The sequence below is a fragment of the Cannabis sativa genome, chromosome 1 (genome assembly GCF_029168945.1).
Source record: "Cannabis sativa cultivar Pink pepper isolate KNU-18-1 chromosome 1, ASM2916894v1, whole genome shotgun sequence".
Classification (NCBI taxonomy): domain Eukaryota; kingdom Viridiplantae; phylum Streptophyta; class Magnoliopsida; order Rosales; family Cannabaceae; genus Cannabis; species Cannabis sativa.
The window spans coordinates 40,033,517-40,059,659 of NC_083601.1; the positions used below are offsets into that span (position 1 = coordinate 40,033,517).

Below are 26,143 nucleotides of genomic sequence, written 5' to 3' on the forward strand. Positions count from 1 at the left end.
ATTTTAATATTTTTGTTTAATTAAGAAGTTGATTATTTGGCTCCTTATCTAATTTTGATAATTTATCTACCTAAAAAATATGTTCTGAAAATTATTATTTAATTTATTAGTATTATTACTATTAAGAAAATTACATAATTTATTATAGAAGACTATTTTAAGTTTTTATTTTATTTTTTTATAATGAAAATATTTTATAATTTTTCAGGAGTGTGTGTATGATACAAAGATTTAGAACATGTGTTGGAGGCTAAATTATATATAATACACGATCCGGACATGCTGCTTTTATCCTTTTGGCTGATCCTTGAAACAGACAAAATTGAGTGGGTCACCAGGAAACTGCCTGGCATCCCATTCCCATTGGCCATTACCATATGTAATTTTGATTATAAAGCAACTCCGATTGGAACATCCAACAGCAGTCCCTTTCTTTTCTTCATACAGTATTTAATGCGTTATGTATATTGTAATTGTATACGTGAAACATGTGCTCTTTCTTTGAATTTATGTACTGCTTCCCAGTTCCCACTCAAGGTGTTTTAATCTAATATGTTTCCATTTCCAAACCCAACAAACAACTTCAAATAATATCATTTCAGTTATGGCACTGACACTGACAAGAATAGCTTCTGCATTTGGCTACTTCTCTACAATTCCTCGTCTCCTGTTCACCAACGCAGGTTCCCAACAATTACCGGCGATGTCTCTCTGCCGTTTTTACATTTTCCAACCTTTCTCCGCCGGCTCTGCTTCACCCGGTAAGCTATTGCGTTGCAGTTATCGCTTTCTTAAAATTATTTTAGGGTTCACCACGTGTTTGTGAAAATGCGTCTGAGGAAATTCGCTCGCCCTTCCTCTCCTTTGCTGGCCAAACTCAATGCCAATAACCATTTGCCTTAAATGGTCACACATCAATTAACTAGCATTTTCAAATTCTCTGAATTTCAAGAATAGAGGATGGTGCTGGAGAAAATTATAGCGAGTTTCAAAGATGGCATAATGGTGGAGGTACTTTTCACAAGTCTGCCCAAATTGATCCGTCAGCAAGTGTAGACATTGGCGCCGTCGTTCATTCGAAAGCTGTTGTTGGTGCACACGTTCATATTGGATCAGGGGCTATTATTGGACCTTCAGTTACCATTGGTCAGTCAACAAAGATAGGGTACACGCAATTTCTTCTTAGTGTTCTTTTCGGCTACAAGAAATGAACAATATCATTTGAACTTTTTCTTTCAACAAGTTCAATATTTCCATATATGCTTCTTTGTTCATGATAAAGTTGCTCCTTTTCTTAGGTACAATGTTGCACTTTCTAATTGCACTGTAGGTGATTTGTGCGTGATCCACAATGGAGTGTGCATTGGGCAAGATGGTAAGACATAACTAGTTAACTAAAAGCTTCACCCACTATCATGCGGTTAGTGGAATTTTTTTTAATTTTAGTAATTCAACAATTCCACCAATTGGTACAAACTCCAGTGTCATGCATATTGGTTTATATAGCATCCTTCATTGATATTTGTTTATGGTTTAGTGTTTCAAACGAGAGTTAAGAGCTATAGTAGGACAGCTATCATGTGTGGGATTGACTGGGTTGTTAGTAGTGATTTTTGGTTGGTAAACTGTTATATAAATGTAGAGTGGGGGTGAGAGAAGTGTGAATGTAGTGAGCTTTGAGCTCTAGGCAGGTTTCCCGGTCTCTCTAAGAACCACCTGGATATTTTCTATGCATCCACCCTAATTTCAGCAATAAAATTCCTATCTTTAGCCTATGCTTTCCCTATTTTGGTGTTTCCCTGTTTACTATCATATCTCCATGTATACGGGCCAGTGTTGAAGTGCATTAATGTTCTTAATGTTTTTATTGCTAACGGGTGTTCATAATTTAGGAAGTGAGATCTGCTGCTACCACCAAAGGACTACTTTTTCAGCAAAAAATTGATTTGTTATGCTTGAGCCAGAGAATTTCGTTGTAGGACTATCTTATCAGCTTTACCAGTGTTGAAGTTCTTGAGTCTAGAAATTGTACCCAAGTCCGGGAAATCAGGAAACTAAACTCTTTCTAAATTATCTTGAACCTTATGTGGTAATATAAGAGTCATTATTATCTTTTTACATTGTAGGAGCTAACTATTAATTGCTGAAACTAATGTACTTGAAGCCATTTATAAGATGTTTACCATAGCTGCTGCTTCCTTGCTTGTGATATTGTACACCATATTTCACCTGCAGGCTTTGGGTTTCTTGTAGATGAACATGGAAATATGTTAAAGAAACCTCAAGTTAGTGCTGCTTCTTCCATGTTTATACTCGATTATCCTATTTCTTTAATTTTGGGCACTTCTTCATTATGCTTAAAGTACTTCTCTCCTTGACCGCACATATGATGAGGTCATGTGATTGCAGACAACAGACTGGCTGGTCGGGCTGTGATACTAAATCAAATTGCAAAATATAATTATAAGTTTTATTTGTTTCCTTATTCTCAACAGCATTTATTAAGTTTTAATGGTCAAATTATATGGTTCAATGCTTAGATCATAAATTGAAATGTCCTATGATTTTCCTTTCTCTCTTCTTCTGCTTACAAAAAATCCGATAGATGCTAAATGCTAGGATAGGTAGCAACGTGGAGATTGGTGCTAACTCATGCATTGACAGAGGCAGGTAAGACCTGTATTTTTTTTCATACCATATCTGGACCGTTTCTCTTCTTCATCCTTTTTTTACTAACTATACCACCGTGCTGTTGTGCAGCTGGAGAGATACGGTTGTAGGAGATCACTCAAAGATAGATAATTTAGTTCAGGTTGGGATTTGCTTTCTTGTAGATTGTGAATTGAGAATTCTAGTATTGGTGACTGCAATCTGATTACTTTTTCAGATAGCTCACAATGTAGTTATTGGAAAATGCTGCATGCTGTGTGGCCAAGTTGGAATTGCGGGTTCTGTAACGTAAGTAATGATGATTTTACTGTAGATTCTGTTAATATCCTACCAACATGACATCAAGAACTTGGTCAAGCTTTCAAAACATCTACAAGTTTGATTGGCTGTTTCACGTTTTCTTTACTATAGAGTTGGAGACTACGTGACCATGGGGGGAAGAGTCTTAGTTCGAGATCATGTCTCTATTGCTTCAAAGGTATTCAAGTCATTCTTACTATCTCCCAAGTCTATTCTTTTTACTCAGAGAACGTGTAAAGCTTTCAAATGTTTCATCTTATCATGCTTGCTATGGCCACATCACTATTGCAGGTCCGTTTGGCAGGTGCAAGCTGTGTTACTAAGCACATTACAGAACCTGGGGACTATGGTGGCTTTCCAGCGGTAAGTATTTTATATGTAACATAAGTACTTTGGTGACAGAGAACTAGTAAGCCAATTTCATTCACAATATGTAAACAAGCCACTTTAATTAAGATATGTTTTCTCTCGTTTTGAAAATAGAAAATTGGCCGCTGAGAACAATTCACTATCTCAGGCTTTAATGTCAATTTAACATACCAGAAAGCACTAATCACTATGCACCATCAACAAATTATCTAAAGTTTCTTCTATAGAAAGTCCCTTTTGCTATTCTATCAGCATTAATTTTAATCCAGTGAGGCAACATTGATGCTTAGCGAAATAGAAATGTAAAAGAGAAGAGTATTGCTATTTGAGATGTTTACCTTACGAGAGGTTAGTAGTTTTTATACTAGTTTTTAAATTAAAAACTCTAGTGATCTTTATCATTTTTCAAAGAGAAGCCTTTCAGAGTATTTCTTTCTTTCATATTTCAAAAACAAAATTTATATAAAAAAAAGGGCAAAATATGCTCAAACCCAATTCACTGCATCATATATTCTAATTATGTACGTTACAATGCTTAAAATTGACTGTGTAGGTTCCTATTCATGAATGGCGAAGACAAGTTATTATGCACCGTCTAGCAGTGAAGAAAAAAAACCCATAAGCAAACTTTGGTAGGAACTTTTTAGTTTTTATCTTCCATTTGTTTGCATGAAGAAAATTTCTCTAATTACAATGTTTGTGTAAAAGCTTTGGAAGCATATTTATAACTATACCTTATAGCTCATCACTAAAAAAGAAAATACAGGTGACCAGCATATCCAATTTTGGTGTGGAAATACATTGTTATTTTTTTTAATATATTGGGAATTGGAATCTCCTATATCTATTTTTCCACACTTAATTACTTCAACTAGCTATTAAATTATATTAAAGTCCAACATTGGCTTCCCTGAACAGTTCACAAGTAGATGCAGTATGATCGATGATAGTGTATTTGAAAAATATAAGAAAAAAGTAAACTAAGGGAAACTAATACTAAGTTAAGATTCAACATTCATGATTATCCCTAAAAAAAAAAAAAAGAAGAGAGAACATACGTCTAATTATGAAGTGGTAATTTATTATAATGTCATTTGTACTCTAAATAAAAATTAGAAATTAACCCGGAAAAAAATAGAAATTATCCAGTTATCATGATATATATGTAACCAAAATAATTGGTAGATGAAACTACTACTACCTTATGTCACTTATGAAAGCATTTAATACGATAACCAAATGATGATACGATTACTTTACAAAAGATAGACTCAATTTGAATAAGTTCATCTCGACAAATTTCATTTATTTTCTTCAACATTTTTATAAACCAGATTATAATTTAACTAATTTTTACATATTTCTAGTTCTTGATGCAATTGTGATCAATATTCGAGTTAATTGATCAAAATTTACTACACTAGTTAACGAATAGATGATAAAATTTAAATTAGATGTAAAAGAGAAACTTTAATTAAACAATAAGTAAGTGATTTGTGATTTTTCACCTCATGTTCAGAAACATCTTTAATTCTTTATCACTATCCACCGTAAAATAAAGTCTGATCGAAGTTAGAAATTATATATAATAATATATAGCTATTTAAAAAAATTACAAAGTGAATGCATATTAGAGAGCAAATGAAACAAATTAATTGAAACCCAATTTATAAATACAAAAGAGAGAAAGAAAAAGGTGGAAAATGATCAAGCGAAATAGACGGGGCATCTCCTATCCTTGGAAATTTTCAAGATAAGGCCATCGGGGCCCACATCCACATCACAGTTGGCATACATCCGATGGCGCTTACTCTCCCACGACGACACTCTAAATCTAATCGTGGACGTCAATTCTAGACGAAACACAACCGTTCCTTTGGCACGATCGTTCATGAATTCCCTCCATCGCTGGCTGTTGACGGTCAACGTGGCCCCACTAAACGCAGCGTTTATGAGCCTAGTGCTCTTAGGCTCTTGGTAAAACGGTTCCATTATAAGTGGAGTCGACCCGATCTTCTGATCTCGGTAGTAAACCGACCCGTCCATCGAATCATAACGTATCCCTATGTTGTGATTGGAGTTACGGGCAGATGCGTTGAAGGTTATTCGGGCATTTTCGAACCCGGTATCTTGGCCCAAACCCGGAACCGAAAATTCGTGAATGTGAAATCTTGGGCGGTGGGGGCGTAGGCTAAGCCACAGTATGAAAGAGATGATACCAACTATAAGAAGAAGACTCAAGAAAATGGCGCAGATCATTTTGGAGACCCGTGTAGAGAGGCTCTCATGGACTCGGTGGACGTAGTAGCGAGCGGTGTGGTGGCGCTTCAAGGGTTGGGGTTGGTTCTCCCTATTGTTCCTTTGGATCGGTAAACGGTCCGGAGTAGAGTACATTTTTTTTTGGATTGAGGAGTTGGATCAATTTTGATATTTTTTTTTGGATAAGTAGAGTTTATTTGAAGTGATTTAATGCATGCAAATAGAGTAGTGTTTATAGAGTTTTATGGTTTTATGTATGTCAATATTATAAGAATGGTGGAGCCTTGAAGGAGAATGGAGATGAGACGATGAAGGAGTTTAGGTATTTTGCATGGGAAAGAAAGGAATAAGCATATATGAATATGTACATTACATCGTTGTTTTTGGATACATACCTACGCAAAATGATGCGTTAAAGTCACTTTACATAAAGTGCATAACGTCTGTAATTTTACAAGTGTGATGATTAATTAACTCGTCATTATTCTTATTTTTATCTTTTATTTATGATCAAACTTATTAAACATATAGAGATTAGGTTCATCAAAGTAATTATAGTGTGAGAAATTTTACGGGCTAAGAATACGTTCGACTGTTCCGGCCTCCACCCAAAATTTAGACTAAAGAAAGAAAACACGATAGTTTAAGTAAGCAATTTTAGTTATTCACATCTTTTTCAGATAATATAGTTAGTGAATTATTAGCAGAAAGCAAATTTTGTAGCTGTAACTTGTGAGTGGATTACCTATTACATTCTCTAAGAGATCATTTTAGTACTTCAGATCTTTTTTAGACTATATTCAATTTTTTTGAAGCATGCATCTCTAATTTATGTTTATTGTATATATAAATTAGCACTTCTTGCAGTCAAGGTGAATGGTGAATTAATTTGAATGGATATTTTCTCATTAAACTCAATTTGTATTTTCAATGAATGTTCATTGTTGAAAAAAAAATAAACACCAATCATCTTAATCATAGAGTAGAGAGTGGAAGCAAGATGTTTAAGTGATCGGTCTCTTGTAATCATATTATAGAAGCAAGATAATGATCGCTAGTCTAGCTACCATACCAATCCAAGTAAGTCATTTCCAATCCCTGAAAAGTGAACAAGGTAATTATAAGCTCTAGTATATTGCTATAAAGTATCCTTAATTATGCATAACATCCTAGAATATATATGTATGGTTATTGGTTTAATTTAAAAGCGATCCCACATATAATAATTTCAAATTAATTATGTGAAACATGATATGTACACCAATCAAATTTCACTATATATAATTAAGTGCTATACACCTAATAAAATGTTTTTGTTTAGTATAAATACATAAATATTTGAAATCATCAATTTTTTATTAATTTTCAAGATCCATGTTTGAGTGAAGAGACAAGAGGTTTTTCTCTTTTTTTGGAGTGAAGAGGCTTATTTTGCCCTTATTTTGCAGTCCATTAGTGGACCCACGTGTCTTCGATATATAGGCGTGGCCCATCAACCAATATGGTGGAGGGTTTGATTGGGCATAGATCCAGTTAGGCGTTGGGCAAGGGAATCATTAAGGCCCAACTTCAAAATCTTAGTAGATAGCTTGTGTGGCCCAAATTATTCATTGGACTGGCGTAGTCACAGGCTTTTGGATTGGGCCGGTTAATATATTCCCGGTCACTAATTACATGCGTGTTGCAAAATCTTACGAGTGATGTTTGGTCGAATAAATTTTATAAATACCATGTATGTACCTAAGTACGTGGTCATTAGAAGATGTTAATTATTCTTAAAAATGTTGTTGATATCAGTTCCTCAATGAATTCTTTCGTTTTTATATATAATAAGATCGATGAGAGCAATTTAAAAAGAAAAGAAAAAAGGTTTTCATGAAATAATAATCGAATCAAATCAAGAAGTTGCGTAATCTGTTAATAGAATAAGTTGGAATTATTGTTTGTTACACATGGGTGTATTAATTTAAAGTAGAGACATGAGATAACTAATTTTTGTTTTTGTTGGTACAAAAATCCATAATATATTAGCCACTATGCTGCATGCAGGGACCGGACTAGCTGTTGTACTTAATAAACTATTTCCTTATACGGTTGACTGCAATGAATTACGAAAATGATTTATTAATTATTACACAAAAAGTCATGTCTATAAAACTAGTATACTTAAGATGAACAATATAATAATAAGTTTCCTTTTTGGACGTGCATGAATTTGGAAACCATAATATATTAAATATATTTACTTAGACGCGTGGCCATCTACTATACAAACTAGATTGATAGAGTGTCCAGCCACGCACCAACCAAATATGCAGCTTTTATATATTTGGTCACATCACATGGAGGTCTCGCGCGTGTGTTTTACCTAATCAATAAATTATTAAGCTGCTATTATTGCTCCCTCAAAACAAAATTTATATGAACTAATTAATTTTCCATAATAACCGAACTCATGTACGTCATCGATCGTTTACTTGAAACTAAGGTAAATTGTAGAAATTTAGTATAAGTTGCTGTGAAAACAATATACTATATATAAAATGAATATGATATTTTTTTTATTAATTAATTTTGAAATAGGACTGAATGTATATAATTTCAAGATATATCATGATATTAGAGTCGAATTAAAAACTTCCATTCTCCCTTTTAACTTTTTATTTGGGACTTGAAATTCTTTCAAATATCACTACATTATTAATAGGTAGAAATATATAAGATGAATAAGTTATTTTTTTCTTTTATCAATTGAACTATGGATCTTATTTTAAATTCTAACAAAATATTTATCTGTTTTATAAGTTTTAAATATTTGACTTTTCGAACCAAGCATATGTATATGTGTAGAAGTTAACTCTACTTAATGATCAATTCAATGAATAAACCAATAATTGACGTTAATTAATTAATTTGATACAATATAAAAGAAAATTTGCCCCCTCCTACTACGTACATGCAGTTTAATTTTATATAGATAAAACGTCTCTACGTACGTGACTGGTAATTAATTAAGGCATATATACTATAAGTACGTACTACTATGCCAACTGCATTAATTCCGTTTCTCTAATTTGTTATCAAGTACATATAAGAAGTGATATATATATATATATAGATCATAAGTAATTACTAGATGATCATGATTCATGAGATATTTTTTTTTTTAAAAAAAAAAAAATGATGATCATAAGAAATTATATATATTTTTCATTAATTTGCTATACAGTCATGTATTAATTACGGGATTGCGATCTTTTAATGCATGTCAAATGAACAATATTATTCCCGTAATATACTCTAACAGCTTTGCTAGAGTTAGTAATAATTTAGTTGTTCATCGTGTAAACACTATTATATTAATTATATAATACATGTACCTACACCAATCTCGCTCGTATATTTATATATATTTTAAAATGAATATTAATTTTTACATATAATACAAGTACATATTTATATATGTTATATCTGTTATTGATCTTATAATAATTTTTTAACTACTCATGATCAATTTTCAACTATCTCCATATTGTATAATATTATACCCGCGGACCAATTAAAGAAAAAAGACTATCATGATACGAAAGCTCAAATTTAATTAATTCATTGACTTTAAACTTTTTGATTTTTTGTGGTAATAAAAGAGGATTAATTTTTATTAGAACAAAATAATTCTGTTTGCTCCGTGAAATTTTTTATTTATTTTTATTATAAATATATATAAATAAAGGTCTCGTGGACGTCATAAACTTTTACATTATTAATTTTAAACTACTGAATTAAATAAAATACAAAGGTCAATGTCAAAAATATTGTAATTAAATTTAGTTATAAATAATCAATTAAAAAAGAAAATATAAGGGTCAAAACTTGTCTCTCTAATTAATAAAAATAAATTTATAAAATTGTTATCCCAATTTCGACCCATTGCCGCCCCTAGCTCCTGGCCCAGACCTTAACTCGGACCGGCGCTACTCGCCTCAAACCCTAGATTGAATTTGGACTCTGACTTCAACTCAGACTCAATCGGGGTTCGACTCCCGCCTCTCGAATCGACCTTGACTCCGTGCTCGAATCTCTGACCCCAACTCAGCCCAGAACCCGATCTATGTATATTATCACTAATGTACAGACTGTACAGTAGATTCGTATAAAAGCTCTAACCACACATCTGTTAATTAATTTTATACACTACTAAATTACTGATCCAACATATATACCACGTTGGAAACGGGGTTGTGTGTTGGTACTTGGTAACATGTCCATGTTGAGCGCTTTCATTTTTTTGTTATATAAAATAAAATATACATAACGTGCATTGTGGAGTCATGACATATAATTGGTTGATTTTATCTGGTGCTGTACAGTTTCCTTTAGTTACGGGTCTAAAATATTATCTCTTAATTTTAATAAAAGTAATAATAGATCTAATTTTAGTTTGTATTAAGATAAGAATTATATAGTTCTATCTTAATATTTTTTATATTTTTGTCCAGTATTCTTCCTCAAGATTACTACAAGACATGTCACTTTTAAGTAAAAGTTAGTATTAATTGCGCTGGTAAAATAGAATTTATCTATGATGTGTTAGCAAAAGGGGGTTGGCAAATCAATGTTAGTATTAGAACTTTTGCAAGCATAAAATGAAAAGCGCTGGCAAAAAAGACTTTTTTCAGCATATAAATGTGCTGGTAAAAGTTAGATTTTAGGCACTGCAAATGTACGCTGGTAAAACTTTGATCTCTTTGCCAGCGCAGGTTTGCAAAATGCTAACTTTTACCAAATGATAGCGAATGTCTTTGGTAAAAGTGACATTTCTTGTAGTGGATTGACTATTTTTTTTTTTCTATTAATTAACCAATTTTAGCTTAACTATATAATGTGGATTGAAAATTCTTAAAAATTTGGATACTATGATAAAATTATGGGGTTTTACCTTAAAACTAATAAATGGTATATGTAAAGTCTTTTTTTGGCAAGTTAGTTGACAAAATATTTTTCTTTTATGATAAGATTCTTGTGCATTCATAACCGATTTCTTACCTTGTTTATTCGGTTTGTAGTTGCTATTTTCCTTGTTAGGAAAATTGCACTTTTCAGCTGAACTTTCCTTTGTTTGGAAACTTCTTAAAAGAGAAGAAATTCTCTTTTGGAAAGTTGTCTTTTTTAGACAAACTTTGATTATTGACTTTTCCTTATTGATTTTGATTGTATCTTGATACAATCAGAATATGTAATCTGCTTTTTAAGTGTGAATCGAAGCATTAATAGAGGATCGGACCCGATTATAGCAAATTTCCCATTTCTGGTCTGATCTGTTGCGTCAGCATCCGAATCTGATACTGCAGATCGTGTTAATTTCTTAGGAAAGTTTTTGTACAGCTGTAAATTCGATCCTGTGACTGTTTCTAAGGTTTCTATGTTCTATAAATAGAGCCTAGAGAGCATTCATTCGAATAAGCTCTTCCATTAATCATTTTTTGCACTTATCTTATTTGAGATAAGAGAGTTGTGAGAGCCTAGTTGTTCATCTAGGTTCTAGTCGTCTATTTCTATTCTTACTCTGTCCTAGAGGTTGTGAAGAACTACTTGACTGAACAAGAGATTGGTCTTCGGGAGAAGACTTGATAAAGCCTTACTTCGGGAGGAAGTAAGCACTTGGTCTTCGGGAGAAGACTTGTTGAAGCCTTACTTCGAGAGGAAGTAAGCACTCACACTTCAAAGACGAAGGGAGTTTGGGCTTGAAGGTGTTTCAAGAAGTCAGATTCATAAAGTGGATTACGAAGGATTGCGGCAATACTTTAGAGGGAGTCTAAACTTGTTTAAGTCAATTGTCTTTGTAATTTTGATACTTTATTAATTGATTTCATTCTCTGGGCATGGCCCCGTGGACTAATAGTGTTCGGGAGAACACTGATACCACGTATAAATCTCTTGTGTCAAGTTATTTATTTTTCTGCAAATATTTTATATTCTGTCTGTTCTGTTTTGTCACTGCAAAACGAGTTTCTATTCACTACTAGAAAAATGATGTTTGGCAACACTTTTTTTTAACTATGTAAATCTAAATAGCAACACTTTTAAAAGTGTTGCCTCCTAGACCGCTGCCAAAAGATAAGAACATAAGACAACACTTGTATAAGTGTTGTCTTAAGATAGTTTTTAATGCTTTTGTAAACATATATAGCTAACACTTTTTTAAAAAACGTTGCAATATGGAATATAGCATACAACAACACTTTTTCTTTAAGTGTTGTATTATAAAAATTATTATATAATTAAATTTGAATTTTTCACCGAGCATACATTAGTATTAGTATTGCCACCCAATATATATATATAAAAAAAACAATAAATAAAAAATCAAATACGTACATCAAATAGAATTTGCATAAATTTTTTCGCATTAAATGTAAAAGTTATAGAACATAATTTAAAATTAATACAAAATTATTTAAGTATTACAAAGCTCTACATAAACTATTACAATGAAGACAGTAAATATGTCAAATTGTGTATATCGACAATGTGAATTTCTAATTTATCACTTTGATTTGCAAGACAATTAAATGAAATAAAAACAAAAAATTCATAGAAATAATGTGTTGTCCACTCTCTTCATCAAACTGCAATTAGTCCATCCGAATCACTGGCACTGCACAAAAAAAAATATATTTATTATTAGTAACTTATATAGTGATATACATGCATTAAAAGAATATTAAATCTGGAATCAAGTATAATTAAATCTGATTTCATGTTTAGTACATATAAAAATATCTCATCATAGCATACATTTTTAATCTGTCATTGCTAGAAATTTTACTTTAATATTTGCCACAGTACAAACATTGGGATCAATTACCATAATAAGTTTGACTATAACGTACAATACATATTACTATTAGAGATAAATTATTTAGATCAACCAGTAAAAGATATATATATCTACAGTGGGAGACAAAAATTTCTTTTCTACATTAATAAAAAAACTATATCTATTTTTATAGAAAAGAAAAATATAAATTTTTGGTAACATAAATAAATATATGAGAATAAATTAAAATTATTTATTAAATATATAAATATGTGAAATAAAAATAAAAATTATAATTATAATTTTTTAAAGATAATAGTAAAAATATATGATTGAAGAATTGAAAAAAAGTAAGATATATGTATGTGTGTAGGTTAACCCCAAAAGTTAGCAAAGACAATTTTCGAGATCAGCTAATGATTTATTCTAAAGATTAGCGAGATTAGCCTCCAAAGTTAGGTATGACTATACACACTTGGCATGTATATATATATAGCTCACGAGCCACTCGATATGCATGCTCATGAGGGTCACTCAACATGCATGCCACAAGGGTCATTTGGCATGTATGTTGCAAGAGTCACTCTCAAGATGAATGCTGCAAGAGTGACTCAACATGCATGTTGGCAGAGTCACTCGACATGCATGCTACAAGGGCCACTCAGTATGCACGCTACACTTGACATGCATGCTACGAGTACCACTCGACATGCATGCTACAAAGCATGTATGCTACAAGAGTCACTCGACATACATGCTATGAGGACCACTCGGCATGCAAGCTACAAGGGTCACTCATCAGGCATCGTACGAGAACCACTTAATATGCATGCTACGAGAGTCACTAAGCATGCATGCTACAAGGACCACTCGACATGCACGTTCTAAGAATCACTCGACATGCCGTCTTATAATAGATCATTGCAACAAATCGTAATGTTCCTCAATAAGATAATCGACACTAGGTGAGTTATTATACACAAAAAAAGTCAAAAAGACAGTGCACACAAGTATGTATATTATTTAAATATATTTTGACGAAAGAAATATATTTCTTCGACTAAGACTTGAACTATATGTGTAAATACATAATAAATAGAGAAATTAAAACAAGTTGCATAATCACAAAGAAAGAAATTCACCTATTTTTCAACATGGTGCAAAAATATACTTCTTTTTAAATAAAATTAGAAACAGAGGAAACTTATATTAGGAGGAGGTTCGATTCACAGTTCTAGTAAGCTTGGGGTTCTTATGTCATTTCAATGAGTGGCCAATCACGTAGTACTCTAAGAAAATTAAAAATCTTAAGTATTATCTAAACCTTATAAATTTACTTCAACTAGTATATGCTTATTTCTTTTATGAATTTATTTCACAATACTTAACAAAATTTCAGGTTTAGAGCTCCTCACCTTCTATCCCTTAAGTGTTTGTTCCCTGATCAATAACACAATCTAGAATGTTATATGAAGCAAATTAACTTAGCTCCTTACTATAATTATCAATCTCTCAATTACAACTTCTATGTTTCTTTCATAATTAGAATTCTATCCTTGTCCATCTTTCAATTTCTAAAAATGTATAAATTATAATACCATGCTACCACTTAGACTGATGAAGACCATATTGAAACAACATTCAACAAGCATATATACCAAGATAATATAGAGTTCTTAATGTAAATGCTCACAAGCTTGCTGCATGGGCTTTGTTGTGTCTTTCTTTGATTTTTCTGAACTCTGTGGAGGTGGATTATATCATATCCTCTTGAACTTGTTTTCTTGTGCCCTGTTTTTAGAAATTTTCAGTTTAATATAATTTTCTTTTCATAGAAAACAAAAGAAAAGATAATGAGACTAAATTAATTAAAGAACAAAGTACGAAGAAAATATAAATCAACTAGAAAATAATATTCAAGTAGGCTTGTTAAGCATAAATGGTCAAGATGCCATTTTTTTTATTTCATTTGATATATTATTGACACTTCTCACAAAAAAATTATTTTCATAGATTATATGAGTGTATTTCTTAGTTTTAAATTATAATGTTGAACCTATTGATAGATATTGATTTTTGTTATGATTACATGAACTAATATTGAGATTTCATTAGAGAAAGCCATCTCTAATGGATGAAATAGTTAATTCAGCCTTTTGATAGTTCAGTTTGCTGAGTACTTTTAGCTACTATGTATTACTTACCATTTGACAGTATGAAATCTAGTGGACATGTTACCACATTAATGGTAAGCCAATATATTGTACTTAAGAACATAATACGCTAGAAAAAGTCATTCCTAATCTAACATGATCCAAGGGCACATTTCGATGGATATTAAATAAAGAACTAGAATGACTTCTTTATTGAACAAAAAGTAGGAAACAAGTCATCCATCAAAACACTAGATTATAATAAATTTCACTATTAGAATTTAGACACATTATTTTGCATAAAATGGACGACTAATAGTCAAGTGAAGCCGCCATGGAAAATGCATTTACTTTCAAAAATTGAATAAATGAATGTTGCTTATAAGAAAAGTACCTGGTAAGTCAATCATATGTATATATTGAAAGCAACTAATAGATACATCAAATAGAACAATTTTAAGAAAAAAAATGAGGTAATCAATTAATCATACAATGATCAATGAATCATGGAGAAAAATAATTAATTAATTATTAAGAAAAATAAATGCAGAAACTAAAACATAATTAAAATCCAAAATGGTTGTTGTGTAAAAAGAAATTCAAATAGTCCTAAATTTATAACTTCGACAAGAAAAAGTTGATATATAGAGCTTTATTCTTAAGGGTTTACCTTGCTTAGTTTAATTGGTTTGAAATTTACTCTGCTCTATTGTCTCTCATTCTTTAAATTTAATTTGTTCTTCTTTCCTCAATAGTCCTCGTAAAATATAGAAGCACTGTCTCTTTGAACCATGGTTAGTAAAAATTATAAGTAATCATTATAAATATTAAACTTACAATTTTCAACTAAAAAGTAGAACACCCTAAGCATACGACATACGAGAAAATAAGAAAAAGTTTAAAAACCAGAGAAGGGTTGAATGGGAGTGACCTTTCAACCTTTCTAAAGAAGATCACCTTCAATTCTGATGGGAGAGTGAGGATGAAGCTTTGAAAACTTTCAAAAGAGCTTACCAGCAGCATAAAGAAAACCAGAGGAAACCAAGTTCTTTATGCGCAGGAATGGGAAATTTAGCACGAAAGAAGTATGAGCAGTTATTAGAATATGTACTTGAGTACGTGTTCTTAATTTAGTTTTTAAAAAATATATTATTATTAATTATTACTAGAAAAAAAATTACTTAAAAATATCATTAGACACACTTTTATAAAAACTGTTGCTATTTTAATGGTGTAAATTGAAATCGCATCGCTTATTTAGAAGTGTTGTACTTGATATTTTTAATAAACTACTAAAATAAATAAATAAATGAAAAATCTAACTAAATAGAGATTTGGCAACACTTTTTTCAAACAAGTCTTTATAATTAAAAAAATAGCATATTTAGTAACACTTTTGTTTGTAGTGTTGCTACATAACTGTTGCTAAATTTCCTTTTTGTAGTAGTGATTGCTGCACACGCATACAGTTTTATATTTTCTTATATATAACTGACATTTACAAAAATACGACTTTTCAGTATATATCCAAATGGAGTAGGGCGTGCATTAATCCATGTGAAACCAAACAATATTGTCCAATATATTATAAAGTTAATATTATGATATATATAGTTAGTTTTGAGGGTACAACTTGAGATTCACGTATATCATTAGTAGTGTGTTCATTGGATCACATCCAATGTTTTTAGGCCTATCCAGATTCGATCCAATTATATATTGGATGTTAGATTTTACCATCCGCTCCGATCCAATTAATTTCGTCATCTAATCGATCCAACATCCATTGGATGCTGGATTTGATCAGTTCTATCCATTGGATGTATTTCATATATATTTATTTGTTTAATTTGGATTTATGTAATATTTTAGACTTAGTATTTTTTGGATCGGACCGGATCCAATCAAAATTTTTAGATCCAGTATGTATTTGATTGGACTGGATCCATTCAATCCAAGAACAAAAAAGTAAAACTTTAATGTTAATTTTCATATATACATATAGATTTAACGTATAACAATATAAAATCTAATTACTCATCCAAACTAAATGAAAATACTAAATAGTTCGATTGGATGTTAAATGTATTGGATTTTTGGACACCTCATCCACCATCCAATTCGATCCAATTGGATATTTAAAAATAACATCCAATCCGATCCGATGACAATTGGATATCCAATGTTTAGCGGTCGGTTGTAATTGGGTCGATCGGTTCTCATTGGATTGGATCGATTTATGCACACCCCTAATCATTAGCATTATTTTTCTTAGAAAATTTTGAAATGATAATTTTTAGATATTTTTTTATTTCTCAGAAAGTAAGGACAAACATTCATTGATAAAGTATATTACAACCGCCCCATGTCAGCGACGTCCCAATTAGCAATCTCAATATCTCATCCATATAGCCACAATATGAGGTATATATAGTGGATCATAGAAACAAATTTTTAGCAAATATAGTAAGACAATGAGTTGGGGTGAGGGCACGTGGTGTGGGTTCCACATGTGAATTGATAAAAACTTTAAGGCTGCAAAATAATGTGGTTAAGAGAAAATTTTAATTACATATATGGTTAATTTCATATTCTTTAACTCGTGTAAACCGTAGACTGTATCTAGGTGCTGTGAAAATATTGCCGTTGACCATAATAAGTTTAATTTTTTTTGTCCTGGTTTTGATAATACATAGAGAAATAAAAATTCAACAGAAGCATCGTCATAATCATCCAACATATAATATATATATATACCTATTTTATATTAAACAACTTTTGTTAACTTATGTTCTATGATAATATATAAAATATTAAAATTATGTATATATGGAATGATGTGAATATTGCAATTTTTTAATATTTATATTGCTTAACCGCACCCCAGCATGCAGTAGTAAAAAATTTAATCATAACTGCACTCAAGTATCAATAAAATTAATGAGCACGTACAGCCTTAATTAGAAGTTTAATACTCTAATTATTGAAATGGTCTGATCAATTAATAAGTTATAAAGTATTATTTTTATTGCTCGAAAAGTAACGGTTAAAGAGTCTCATATTATTAGAAAAAATAAAAAACCTTTACGAGTATATCTGATCTGAAAGAGAAGAGTCAAGAAAATGAATTACCAAATATCATACTTACTTCATTTATGATCTATTTATCATTACATATATTATATATAAATATAATACACTTTTGACAATTGGATTAAGATATAGATCAGGTCAAATTATTGTTCAAGCAACGGATTTGATTTTAAACGCCTTAGACCTCCAAACGATAAACCAATAAACGAAAACTTATTTTTCTGAGAAAATATTAGAAACTGAGCAAAGAAAATTCGACCCGAAGATGTGGACTTATTTAATTGCAACCTAACCAGACCTTGATGACTCATCCATTGATGAGTCGCTTGTACTTAACCAAACTAGTAAGGCAGCAAAAGAACTTCAAACTAATAATATAAGCCAAATGCTAGCTAGAGAAGAAATGGGTTAATTTAGTAATTAACCGCGGAGCAGACCTTCCTAATTTCACCAGCTGATCCAGTGAGAACTCCAAGCCTTCCCATGTTGACCATGGAAACACCGAAATCTTTAAAGAAAGAGGATGTTCCAGAGCTAGATGCGTGGCTCAGAACATAAGTTTTAGTCTCACTGTCGTCGAGAAGTGCAGAGTCTGATGAGAAGAGACCCCTTCTCTTGGCCACCACTTGGAAGTATTTAACATCAAAGGTCTTGAAACTTCCTGGGTCCATCTCCACCAATGTAGTCCGGTCAGCAGGCTTGCACTTCTTTTTAAGTTCATCAATGTACTCTGAATCTAATGTTGGGTCGGTATCACCTTTTCCGGTGAAGTTGTATAGACGGTTGTTGAAGGCAGTGCAGTGTGAAGTTCCAATGGTGTGTGCACCTGATTAATTAATTATGACATAAATATTGTATTATACACTATAATATTCAATGAAATTATTGTTATTAATTTATAATTACCATTAGTTGTAGTACCTGAGAGCACTGCTATGTCTTTTGCACTTAAACCCCTGGTTGAAAAGGCAGTTCTTAGCGCAGTGATATTGGCGAAAGGTGGAACTAGTTGTCTTAAGGCCTCAGTTATATTCGAAACTCTTCCGTCTCTTCTTCCAGTTTCAACTTCCCAGGTTGGTCCATTCAACTAAATATATAATATGTTTTCAGATAAATATATTTTTATCAAATTTAATTTACGAAATGTTATGTTTAAGTTACGAAATTAATTCTTACGGCCGCAACTGAATCCCTGGCAACAAGGGCCACTATGTCAGCACACGAAACCACTTGTGGGCACTCCTTTTCTAACGCAGTCTTGATTTTATCAATAATTTGGAAACCTCGAAGGCTCAAATTAGGAGTGGCGAACTTCTCAGACTGATTGGTGGCTGAATTCAACAACAATGAACCTTCACAACCCTGCAGTAAAAATTTAGTTAATTAATTAATATATATTATTAGATAATAATTTGCTGAAATTAAATATTTTAATTAATTATATATTTAATAGTATTCTCACCCTAACAAAACAATCATGATAATGCATTCTCATCAAAGGGGCAGCCAATGTGGGTGCAACTTTCACAGTGTCGTGTGTGATTTGTGCTACAATTGCCTCTGCTTTTGGGCATGTATTTTTATAGAACCCAACTTTCAATCCCTGAGCGTTTGCTGTGTGGTGAAGGACTGAGAATACGAAAATCAATTGTAAAGCGAAACATATTAAAACCTTTTGACTTGCCATTTTAATTACTCAAACAGAGAAATTAACGATGGAAACTCTATATATAGTTGTTTGATATAACCTATAAATGTTAATTAGCTTAGTACATCAAACACTTAGTTTGAGCACCAATTTATAGTAATTTGGAGTGAATAAACAAACATTTGTCACGAACATTACGCATAGCTGTCTTTGCTTGGCCATATGGCAATACTTTTTTTATTTATAGATTTTTTTTCATATTATATAATTTTGTCATAAATGGCTATCTAATAATTAGGCGAAATTACTGTTCTTTAGTATTACTTGTTGGACTTGTTGGAAAATATTGATGTATATTCTAGCCAAGATAAGACCAAGAAATATTTTAATTATAAATTTTTTTGTTAATAATATGTGCGATCGACCAATAATATGTTCGTAGTTTAATTAATATTGTAGATCAAGTGGACCCCAATCATCACCTCATATAATGCATAAAACACCTGTTGTGATGGATATTAGCCACCAACATAATTGTTCTCTCTACTTAAATTGTTGTTGTTTTTTCTTTTCTACTTAATCATTATTTAAACAATATTCAATTTTTCAAATTAAAAAAATAAAATATCTTAAAAATTAAATTTTAAAAACAACAATAAATTACTTTTAAAATTTATTTAAACATTTTGTAATTATAATATATTTTGTCACTTTTAAAAAATACTCATTTTATTTTTTCTATCATCATATTTCCGCACTTTCTTTAATCTCTCAATTTACTTACTCTCTTCCTTAAAAAATAAAAATAAAAATTAGGAAACAGATTTTTATTTTTATTCTAAAAAAAAATAATTATAACACTTTAAATTTCCAAAAGCAAAAATTATATATAGGTGCGTTTGTTATCATGTTTGGTGGATAAGGACCATTTGAAAAGTTGTTGCCATTTGAATGATTCAACCATGGTTATTGGCTACTCTACACTACTCTACTTAGAAAAAAAACCAAAGTGTAAGATGAAAAAAAGGGGTCATTAAAGTATGTGTCTTATGCCCAATAAGCCCAAAACATTAAGCCCAATGATCATGTCAAGCCCCATGCTAAGGATCAGATGAACGAATGACACAACCTTAACATTTTAATACAGCAGAATTAGGCTTAGATCCATCCATCCCAGGACCCAAGGTAAACGTTGAATAGATTATATGCATAATTTATATAGCGCTTATTTGGGCTGAATCTGTATATATAATGACTGAATTCTACCGTTAATTAGTTTTGTACAATGAAACATATATACGCAGCTTTCAAAACCATCCATGCCTGATTTCAAAAAAGAAAAAACCATCCATGCCGTAAGCTATAGCTACATGCACCGTTAAAACTTAAAGGAGCTCATTTCTGTTTTTTAACATCAATTTGTTTTGATGGTATCCGAAGCACATGTGCCATATGTATATGTATCACTAATTTTATGTATACTTTCATGTAATTATATATTAATTGGCTTATTTCTCCCTTCAACATAAACGTTTTTCAATTTTTAAGTTATTCTAAGAGTACACTAATATATTATAATTATTGGAATATTCCTCGCGCTTGATTTGTTATTATTTCTAAACAAGGTGTGCGCATCATAAGCCACGTGGGATACGTATGATTTTCATTCATCATGTTTACGTGCCTCATCAACATTAATTTATTTGAGCTGTAAGCCTTATTTCTTATTTAAATAAGCATAGTTATAATTAGTTTTTTTTTTTTCTTTTAAAATGTTATAATTAGTTATAATGTTAATTGTACCAATAACTAATATATTATATCTTGTAGTATTTAATAACTTAAAGTAGTCCTGCAATTTTTTTATTTAAATATGAGTTTTATTAATTAATAATTTAATAATTGATAGACGGCGCCATCAATATTATTTGGCTCACCCCCCAAAATAAAGAAAAAGAAAATGCCGAGAAATTATTTCATTACATATACATATGATCTCTTATTACATAGACTAGAAATATAGTACACTTTTTTATGAATGATGCAATGGGAAGTACCTAGTACAAATCAATATTATTGTTCAAGCAAAGGATTTGAACGCATCACATGATCGATCTGGAAACTCATCCCCATGGTTCATTTCGAACCTTCAAATGTACGTACACGCAAAAATACGGAACTTATTTTTCAAAATAATAAATAAAGAAACTGATCAGATGCAAATTTCAACTGCAACCTATACAGACAGAAGAGTCGCTTGTACTTGACAAAAATACGGCATCCAAGTACTTTAAATCAAACAAAATGCTAGAAGATCATCACTGGCATATTAGTTAATCTTGGTGCAGACCTTCCTGATTTCACCAGCTGAACCGGTGAGAACTCCAACCCTTCCCATGTTGACCATGGAAACACCAAAGTCCTTGAAGAAAGTGGCTGTTCCGGAGGCTGTGGCGTGATTCACAACGTAAGCCTTAGTCTCACTGTCGTCAAGAAGCGCAGCATCTGATGTGAAGAGACCTCTTCTCTTGGCCACGAGGCTGAAGTATTCAACATCAAAGGTCTTGAAACTTCCTGGGTCCATCTCCACTAATGTGGTCTGATCAGCAGGCTTGCACTTCATCTTAAGTTTGTCAATGTACTCAGAATCCAAGCTGGGGTCGGTATCGCCGTTTCCGGTGAAGTTGTAAAGACGGTTGTTGAAGGCAGTGCAGTGTGAAGTTCCAATGGTGTGTCCACCTTAATATAGTATTAGTAATAATTAATTAAATATAAGAAAAATATCCAAACTAGCTAAGTCTTTGATATTATTTAATGTGATTATTTATTATTTTATTCGTAGTGTAGTATTAGTACCTGAGAGCACTGCTAAGTCTTTTACGCTTAAACCTCTGCTTGTGAAGTCATTTTTTAGCGTAGTAATGTTTGAAAAAGGTGCAGGAAGGCCAAAGAGGGCCTCAGTTATATTCGAAACTACACCGTCTCTTCTTCCAGTTTCAACTGCCCAGGTTGGTCCATTCAACTGAAATACATTTTAGATGTATAAATAAATAAAAATGTGAGTGTATACGTAAGATATCATTACATATTTAATATACATGTTGCGTACGTACTTAATTTATGCCATATATTTGGAGAGAGAGAGAGAGAGAGAGAGAGAGAGAGAGAGAGAGAGAGAGAGAGAGAGAGAGAGAATTAATTAATTATATATATAGGCTATTACAAAAGCCTTACCGCAGCCACCGAATCCCTGGCTGCTAAGGCCAATACATCGGCGCACGAAACCACTCCAGGACACTCTTTTTCTAATGCAACCTTAATTTTGTCAATAATTTGGAAACCACGAAGGCTCAAATTAGGCGTGGCAAATTTCTCGGACTGGTTAGTGGCGGAATTCAACAGCACTGAACCTTCACAACCCTGTGGTAAAAAATTAAAAATAGCAATTATATTAATCTGTATGTACATATATAGAGCAATATATTTAAAAATTATTATTAAACTCACCCTAACAAAACAATCATGAAAATGCATTCTCATTAGAGGGGCACCAAGTGATGGTGCTACTGCCATAGTTTGAAATATGATTTGCGTTACAATAGTCTCTGCTTTTGGGCATGTATTTGCATAGAATCCAACTTTCAATCCCTGTGCTTGAGCGTTTGCAGTGTGGTGAAAGGCAGAGAGTACGAAAATCAATTGTAGAGCAAAACATAATAGAACTTTTTGGCTAGCCATCTTATTAATTACTCAAACTGAGAAATGAAAGATGAAAACTATATTTGTTTGATGACTAATGCTAAGCTAGTACATGAAACACTGTTGAGCTTAGGCACCAATTTATAGTAATTATTGGACCAAATAAACTAACAAGCATGTGTAATAACATCAGGCATAGCTGTCTATGCATGGCCATGTGGCAATACTTATTTTTATATGTGTTAATTCTCTGTCAAAGATGATTATGAAATAATTAGCCGAAGTTCCTGTTCTTTTAGTATTATCTGTTGTTGGATTGTTCAGAAAAACTATGTATATATATTAGCTAAGATGAGAAGGATGAATATTTTAATTATAAAATGATTAGTTAATAATGTATGCAGCCAATATTATATGTCTTATTGGTAGCGAGCTACTTCCTTAGCTTAATTAATGAGATTAAGTGGTTATCTCTAGCGATGGATATATATTAGCTACCAACATTATTGCTCTTTCTTAGGTGAGCCGGCGGCCTATTAAGTGAGTTTCTTCTTTCTTTCTTCCCAGAGGTAATTAATTGACAGAAACAATTATATGTGTGTACATATATATTAATTAATTTTCCCATGTAGGAAACTCCAAAAGATAAGTTGACCTTGCTAGTAATAAATTAATTCAAGCGCATATGTTAGTTGACGAATGTGAGTCATAATTTAAATCTTAATCATTTTGTCACATATTTGGACCAATTATAGTTACAGACACTTGTACTTGTTGTACATGTGAAAGTGAAAGTAACAATCCGACCTTATGTAAGGACAGTCCATGTCTACTTTATATTTATTTTTTGCTCAATGCGGTATATTTTTTAAAAATCATTACTTTAAGTCAGCCTAATTGTAATGAAAGATATAAAAATTATGTTATATTTAGCACAATAAATTATTTTGAGATAAATTTAAATCAAACTTTAGCTTTGTACTTGCACACAATTATAAAATTTTGATGTAAAATTGAATATCTCATTAATGTTTTATTAAAAAATAAAAACTAATAATCACTTTATAATCAATTTTATTATTATTTTAATATGTAAGATAATAAAAAAAAATATAAATATTTCATAATTTAATGTCATAGTCAAATATACTAATAAAATAATACAAATGACATAAATGTAAATGAAAAAGTAGTACATTTATTGTGGCAGGGCAGACCCACGAATAAGCGAGGCGGGCGTCGAAAAGAAAATATATATACATTTTAATTAGTTACAACGTATATTTGTAATAAAAGATGATTTTTATCAACATAATATTGACTTTGGTGTAATGGTTAAGCTACTTAGCATATAGGTTAGAGGGCAAGAGTTTTAATCCCACCAAAAGCAATTTTTTTCTTTTTAAATTTGCTTTTGCCCCCCTCACTTTGAATTCTAGGTCCGCCACTGTATAGTGGTGTAAATTTTACATCATAGCAAATGTTGTGTCAAAATATTTAGCACAAAATTTATTATGTACCAAATTTACATCACTTTTTCGCACACCATTGAAACACATTTTTTTATTAAATGAGCTATATTTTAGCTTTCCACCACTTATTTACATCTCCATTGGAGGTGCTCTATTATAGATAATATCGAGGAGGGTACTAGCACTACTAAAAGCTGGATTAAACAATCAGGTAAAATATTACCGTCGGTCACCAACAAGAAAACTAAGTAGAATAGGCGACGATAAAAAATTATCGAAAAAACTTTTTCCTAACAATACAAAACCGTCAAAATTACTGAGCAATATAGACGAAAATTTATAGTATAGACGATCGTTTTAAACAGACACCTATATTCTTAAAAAAATTATAATTTGAAACCATATCTCACCGATGGAACCAGATCTCACCACATTTTGGTTCAATACAGTAAATAAATATATATATTCATTACAAATATATATATATATATTAATTTTTGCACCCATCCATTGACGGTGAAGACAAATCTCAATAATTATACTACGAAGTACTCAACCATATATATCGCTCCTTTGTCATGGATTTTCAAAAGATTAGCGAGATTTTCACAACGAAAATACTAATGTAAAAGGAAAAAATATAACAAACTCTCACCTATTTTTCACTGTGAACGAGAAGAGAAGAGGAGGAGCAAGAGAGAGCGAGGTGGCCAGTTGGTGGTACGATTGGGTCATCGACTCGAACTCGTCAGCTCGAAGGTGGGTGGCGGTGGTGGTGCAAATTGGACCAAGAACGAGAAGAGACAAGGGGGGGGAGAGAGAGAGAGAGAGAGAGAGAGAGAGAGAGAGAGAGAGAGAGAGAGAGAGAGAGAGAGAGAGAGAGAGGTGGAGCGAGAGACTGAGGCTCAGTGGCGGAGGTGGTTGTGGGTATTTCTTGTCGTTCGAACGAGAGAGCCGAGAGAGGATTTTTGCGGTTGAGAGATAGAGAGATCTAAAATATGAAAAATTTTGAGAAAGACGAAATGATTTGAACTAATTAGATCTGAATTGGGGGTTTATTAAAAGCCATGAAATCTCTGGTAATTAGAAACTGTTGGGTATAAACCCGATGATTTGAAACTGTCAGCCACAAGTATACTTGAAAGTTTCTAAGCATTGGGGATATATATTTCTTATATTCCAATTTTAAATTTAATTTTATAGCGCTTTAAAATTGTTAGGAAAAATACATGAAATTTTATCTCTTGTAGTACTTGGCACCATAATATACCCCTTAGTATTTCTTGTTAAATGGTCATACTATCTACATAAATTAAACGTATAATACTTTTATAATACATGTATATTCAACCACACCCAAGTGGCCAAGTCTCACCCAAATCAAGGCGATCGAGAGTTCATTAGAAAAGGTTGGCTCCAATATTTCCGCCCATCTTCATCATAAGAAAAAATATGCAAGATATATATTTCTTTAAGACTAAGTATTAATGGTGTTATCTCTCTCTTAAAAAATAGTATTTGGTATGACTAGATAAGATTTAAAGTTAAATAATCTCATCAATCTTATACGTCATATGCATCATAATTATATACAACAACTTATAAGCAGGCAGTATAGCAAACACGCATGTATGATGTAGACACTATTTAGAAGGTCAAT

General features: G+C 31.7%; 4 protein-coding genes and 1 long non-coding RNA gene across 5 annotated transcripts; 1 reads left to right on the top strand and 4 right to left on the bottom strand.

Annotated features, from left to right (window-relative positions):
- The first annotated feature begins 204 nt into the window (after positions 1-204).
- Positions 205-4,180, top strand: LOC115707765 (probable UDP-3-O-acylglucosamine N-acyltransferase 2, mitochondrial). The gene is made up of 10 exons (XM_030635821.2): positions 205-761; positions 958-1,165; positions 1,299-1,375; positions 2,236-2,285; positions 2,606-2,670; positions 2,761-2,812; positions 2,888-2,958; positions 3,082-3,148; positions 3,262-3,333; positions 3,893-4,180. Exons 1-10 carry the CDS (start codon positions 605-607, stop codon positions 3,959-3,961), a joined length of 888 nt encoding a protein of 295 aa, XP_030491681.2. The 5' UTR covers positions 205-604; the 3' UTR covers positions 3,962-4,180.
- A 722-nt stretch (positions 4,181-4,902) lies between these two features.
- On the bottom strand, positions 4,903-6,053 carry LOC115704914 (NDR1/HIN1-like protein 26). The gene has a single exon (XM_030632134.2). The coding sequence runs from the start codon at positions 5,731-5,733 to the stop codon at positions 5,047-5,049; it is 687 nt and encodes a 228-aa protein (XP_030487994.1). The 5' UTR covers positions 5,734-6,053; the 3' UTR covers positions 4,903-5,046.
- A 5,850-nt stretch (positions 6,054-11,903) lies between these two features.
- Positions 11,904-16,002, bottom strand: LOC133033530 (uncharacterized). The gene is made up of 3 exons (XR_009685652.1): positions 15,242-16,002; positions 14,112-14,209; positions 11,904-12,256 (listed from the first exon to the last, which is right to left on the bottom strand). It is a non-coding gene; the product is annotated as an uncharacterized LOC133033530 (long non-coding RNA).
- Positions 16,003-17,785: 1,783 nt separating this feature from the next.
- On the bottom strand, positions 17,786-19,437 carry LOC115707504 (peroxidase 27). Its single transcript, XM_030635497.2, has 4 exons — positions 19,127-19,437; positions 18,841-19,026; positions 18,586-18,751; positions 17,786-18,490 (listed from the first exon to the last, which is right to left on the bottom strand). Exons 1-4 carry the CDS (start codon positions 19,349-19,351, stop codon positions 18,078-18,080), a joined length of 990 nt encoding a protein of 329 aa, XP_030491357.2. The 5' UTR covers positions 19,352-19,437; the 3' UTR covers positions 17,786-18,077.
- A 1,827-nt stretch (positions 19,438-21,264) lies between these two features.
- LOC133033531 (peroxidase 27-like) lies at positions 21,265-23,125 on the bottom strand. Its single transcript, XM_061108353.1, has 4 exons — positions 22,820-23,125; positions 22,547-22,732; positions 22,169-22,334; positions 21,265-22,051 (listed from the first exon to the last, which is right to left on the bottom strand). The coding sequence occupies exons 1-4, from the start codon at positions 23,048-23,050 to the stop codon at positions 21,642-21,644; spliced, it is 993 nt and encodes a 330-aa protein (XP_060964336.1). The 5' UTR covers positions 23,051-23,125; the 3' UTR covers positions 21,265-21,641.
- Between the last annotated feature and the right edge of the window lie 3,018 nt (positions 23,126-26,143).

Excerpts from the sequence above, each read along its gene's own strand:
- LOC115704914 (XM_030632134.2), bottom strand. The coding sequence starts at position 5,733 with ATGTACTCTACTCCGGACCGTTTACCGATCCAAAGGAACAATAGGGAG.
- LOC133033531 (XM_061108353.1), bottom strand. The coding sequence starts at position 23,050 with ATGGCTAGCCAAAAAGTTCTATTATGTTTTGCTCTACAATTGATTTTC. Across the intron at positions 22,733-22,819 it reads TTCATGATTGTTTTGTTAGG|GGTTGTGAAGGTTCAGTGCT; the intron begins GTGAGTTTAATA and ends TTTTTACCACAG. Across the intron at positions 22,335-22,546 it reads CCAGGGATTCGGTGGCTGCG|TTGAATGGACCAACCTGGGC; the intron begins GTAAGGCTTTTG and ends AATGTATTTCAG.
- LOC115707765 (XM_030635821.2), top strand. The coding sequence starts at position 605 with ATGGCACTGACACTGACAAGAATAGCTTCTGCATTTGGCTACTTCTCT. Across the intron at positions 2,959-3,081 it reads GGAATTGCGGGTTCTGTAAC|AGTTGGAGACTACGTGACCA; the intron begins GTAAGTAATGAT and ends TCTTTACTATAG. Across the intron at positions 3,334-3,892 it reads ACTATGGTGGCTTTCCAGCG|GTTCCTATTCATGAATGGCG; the intron begins GTAAGTATTTTA and ends TTGACTGTGTAG.
- LOC115707504 (XM_030635497.2), bottom strand. The coding sequence starts at position 19,351 with ATGGCAAGTCAAAAGGTTTTAATATGTTTCGCTTTACAATTGATTTTC. Across the intron at positions 18,752-18,840 it reads CCAGGGATTCAGTTGCGGCC|TTGAATGGACCAACCTGGGA; the intron begins GTAAGAATTAAT and ends TTATATATTTAG. Across the intron at positions 18,491-18,585 it reads AGACATAGCAGTGCTCTCAG|GTGCACACACCATTGGAACT; the intron begins GTACTACAACTA and ends TTAATTAATCAG.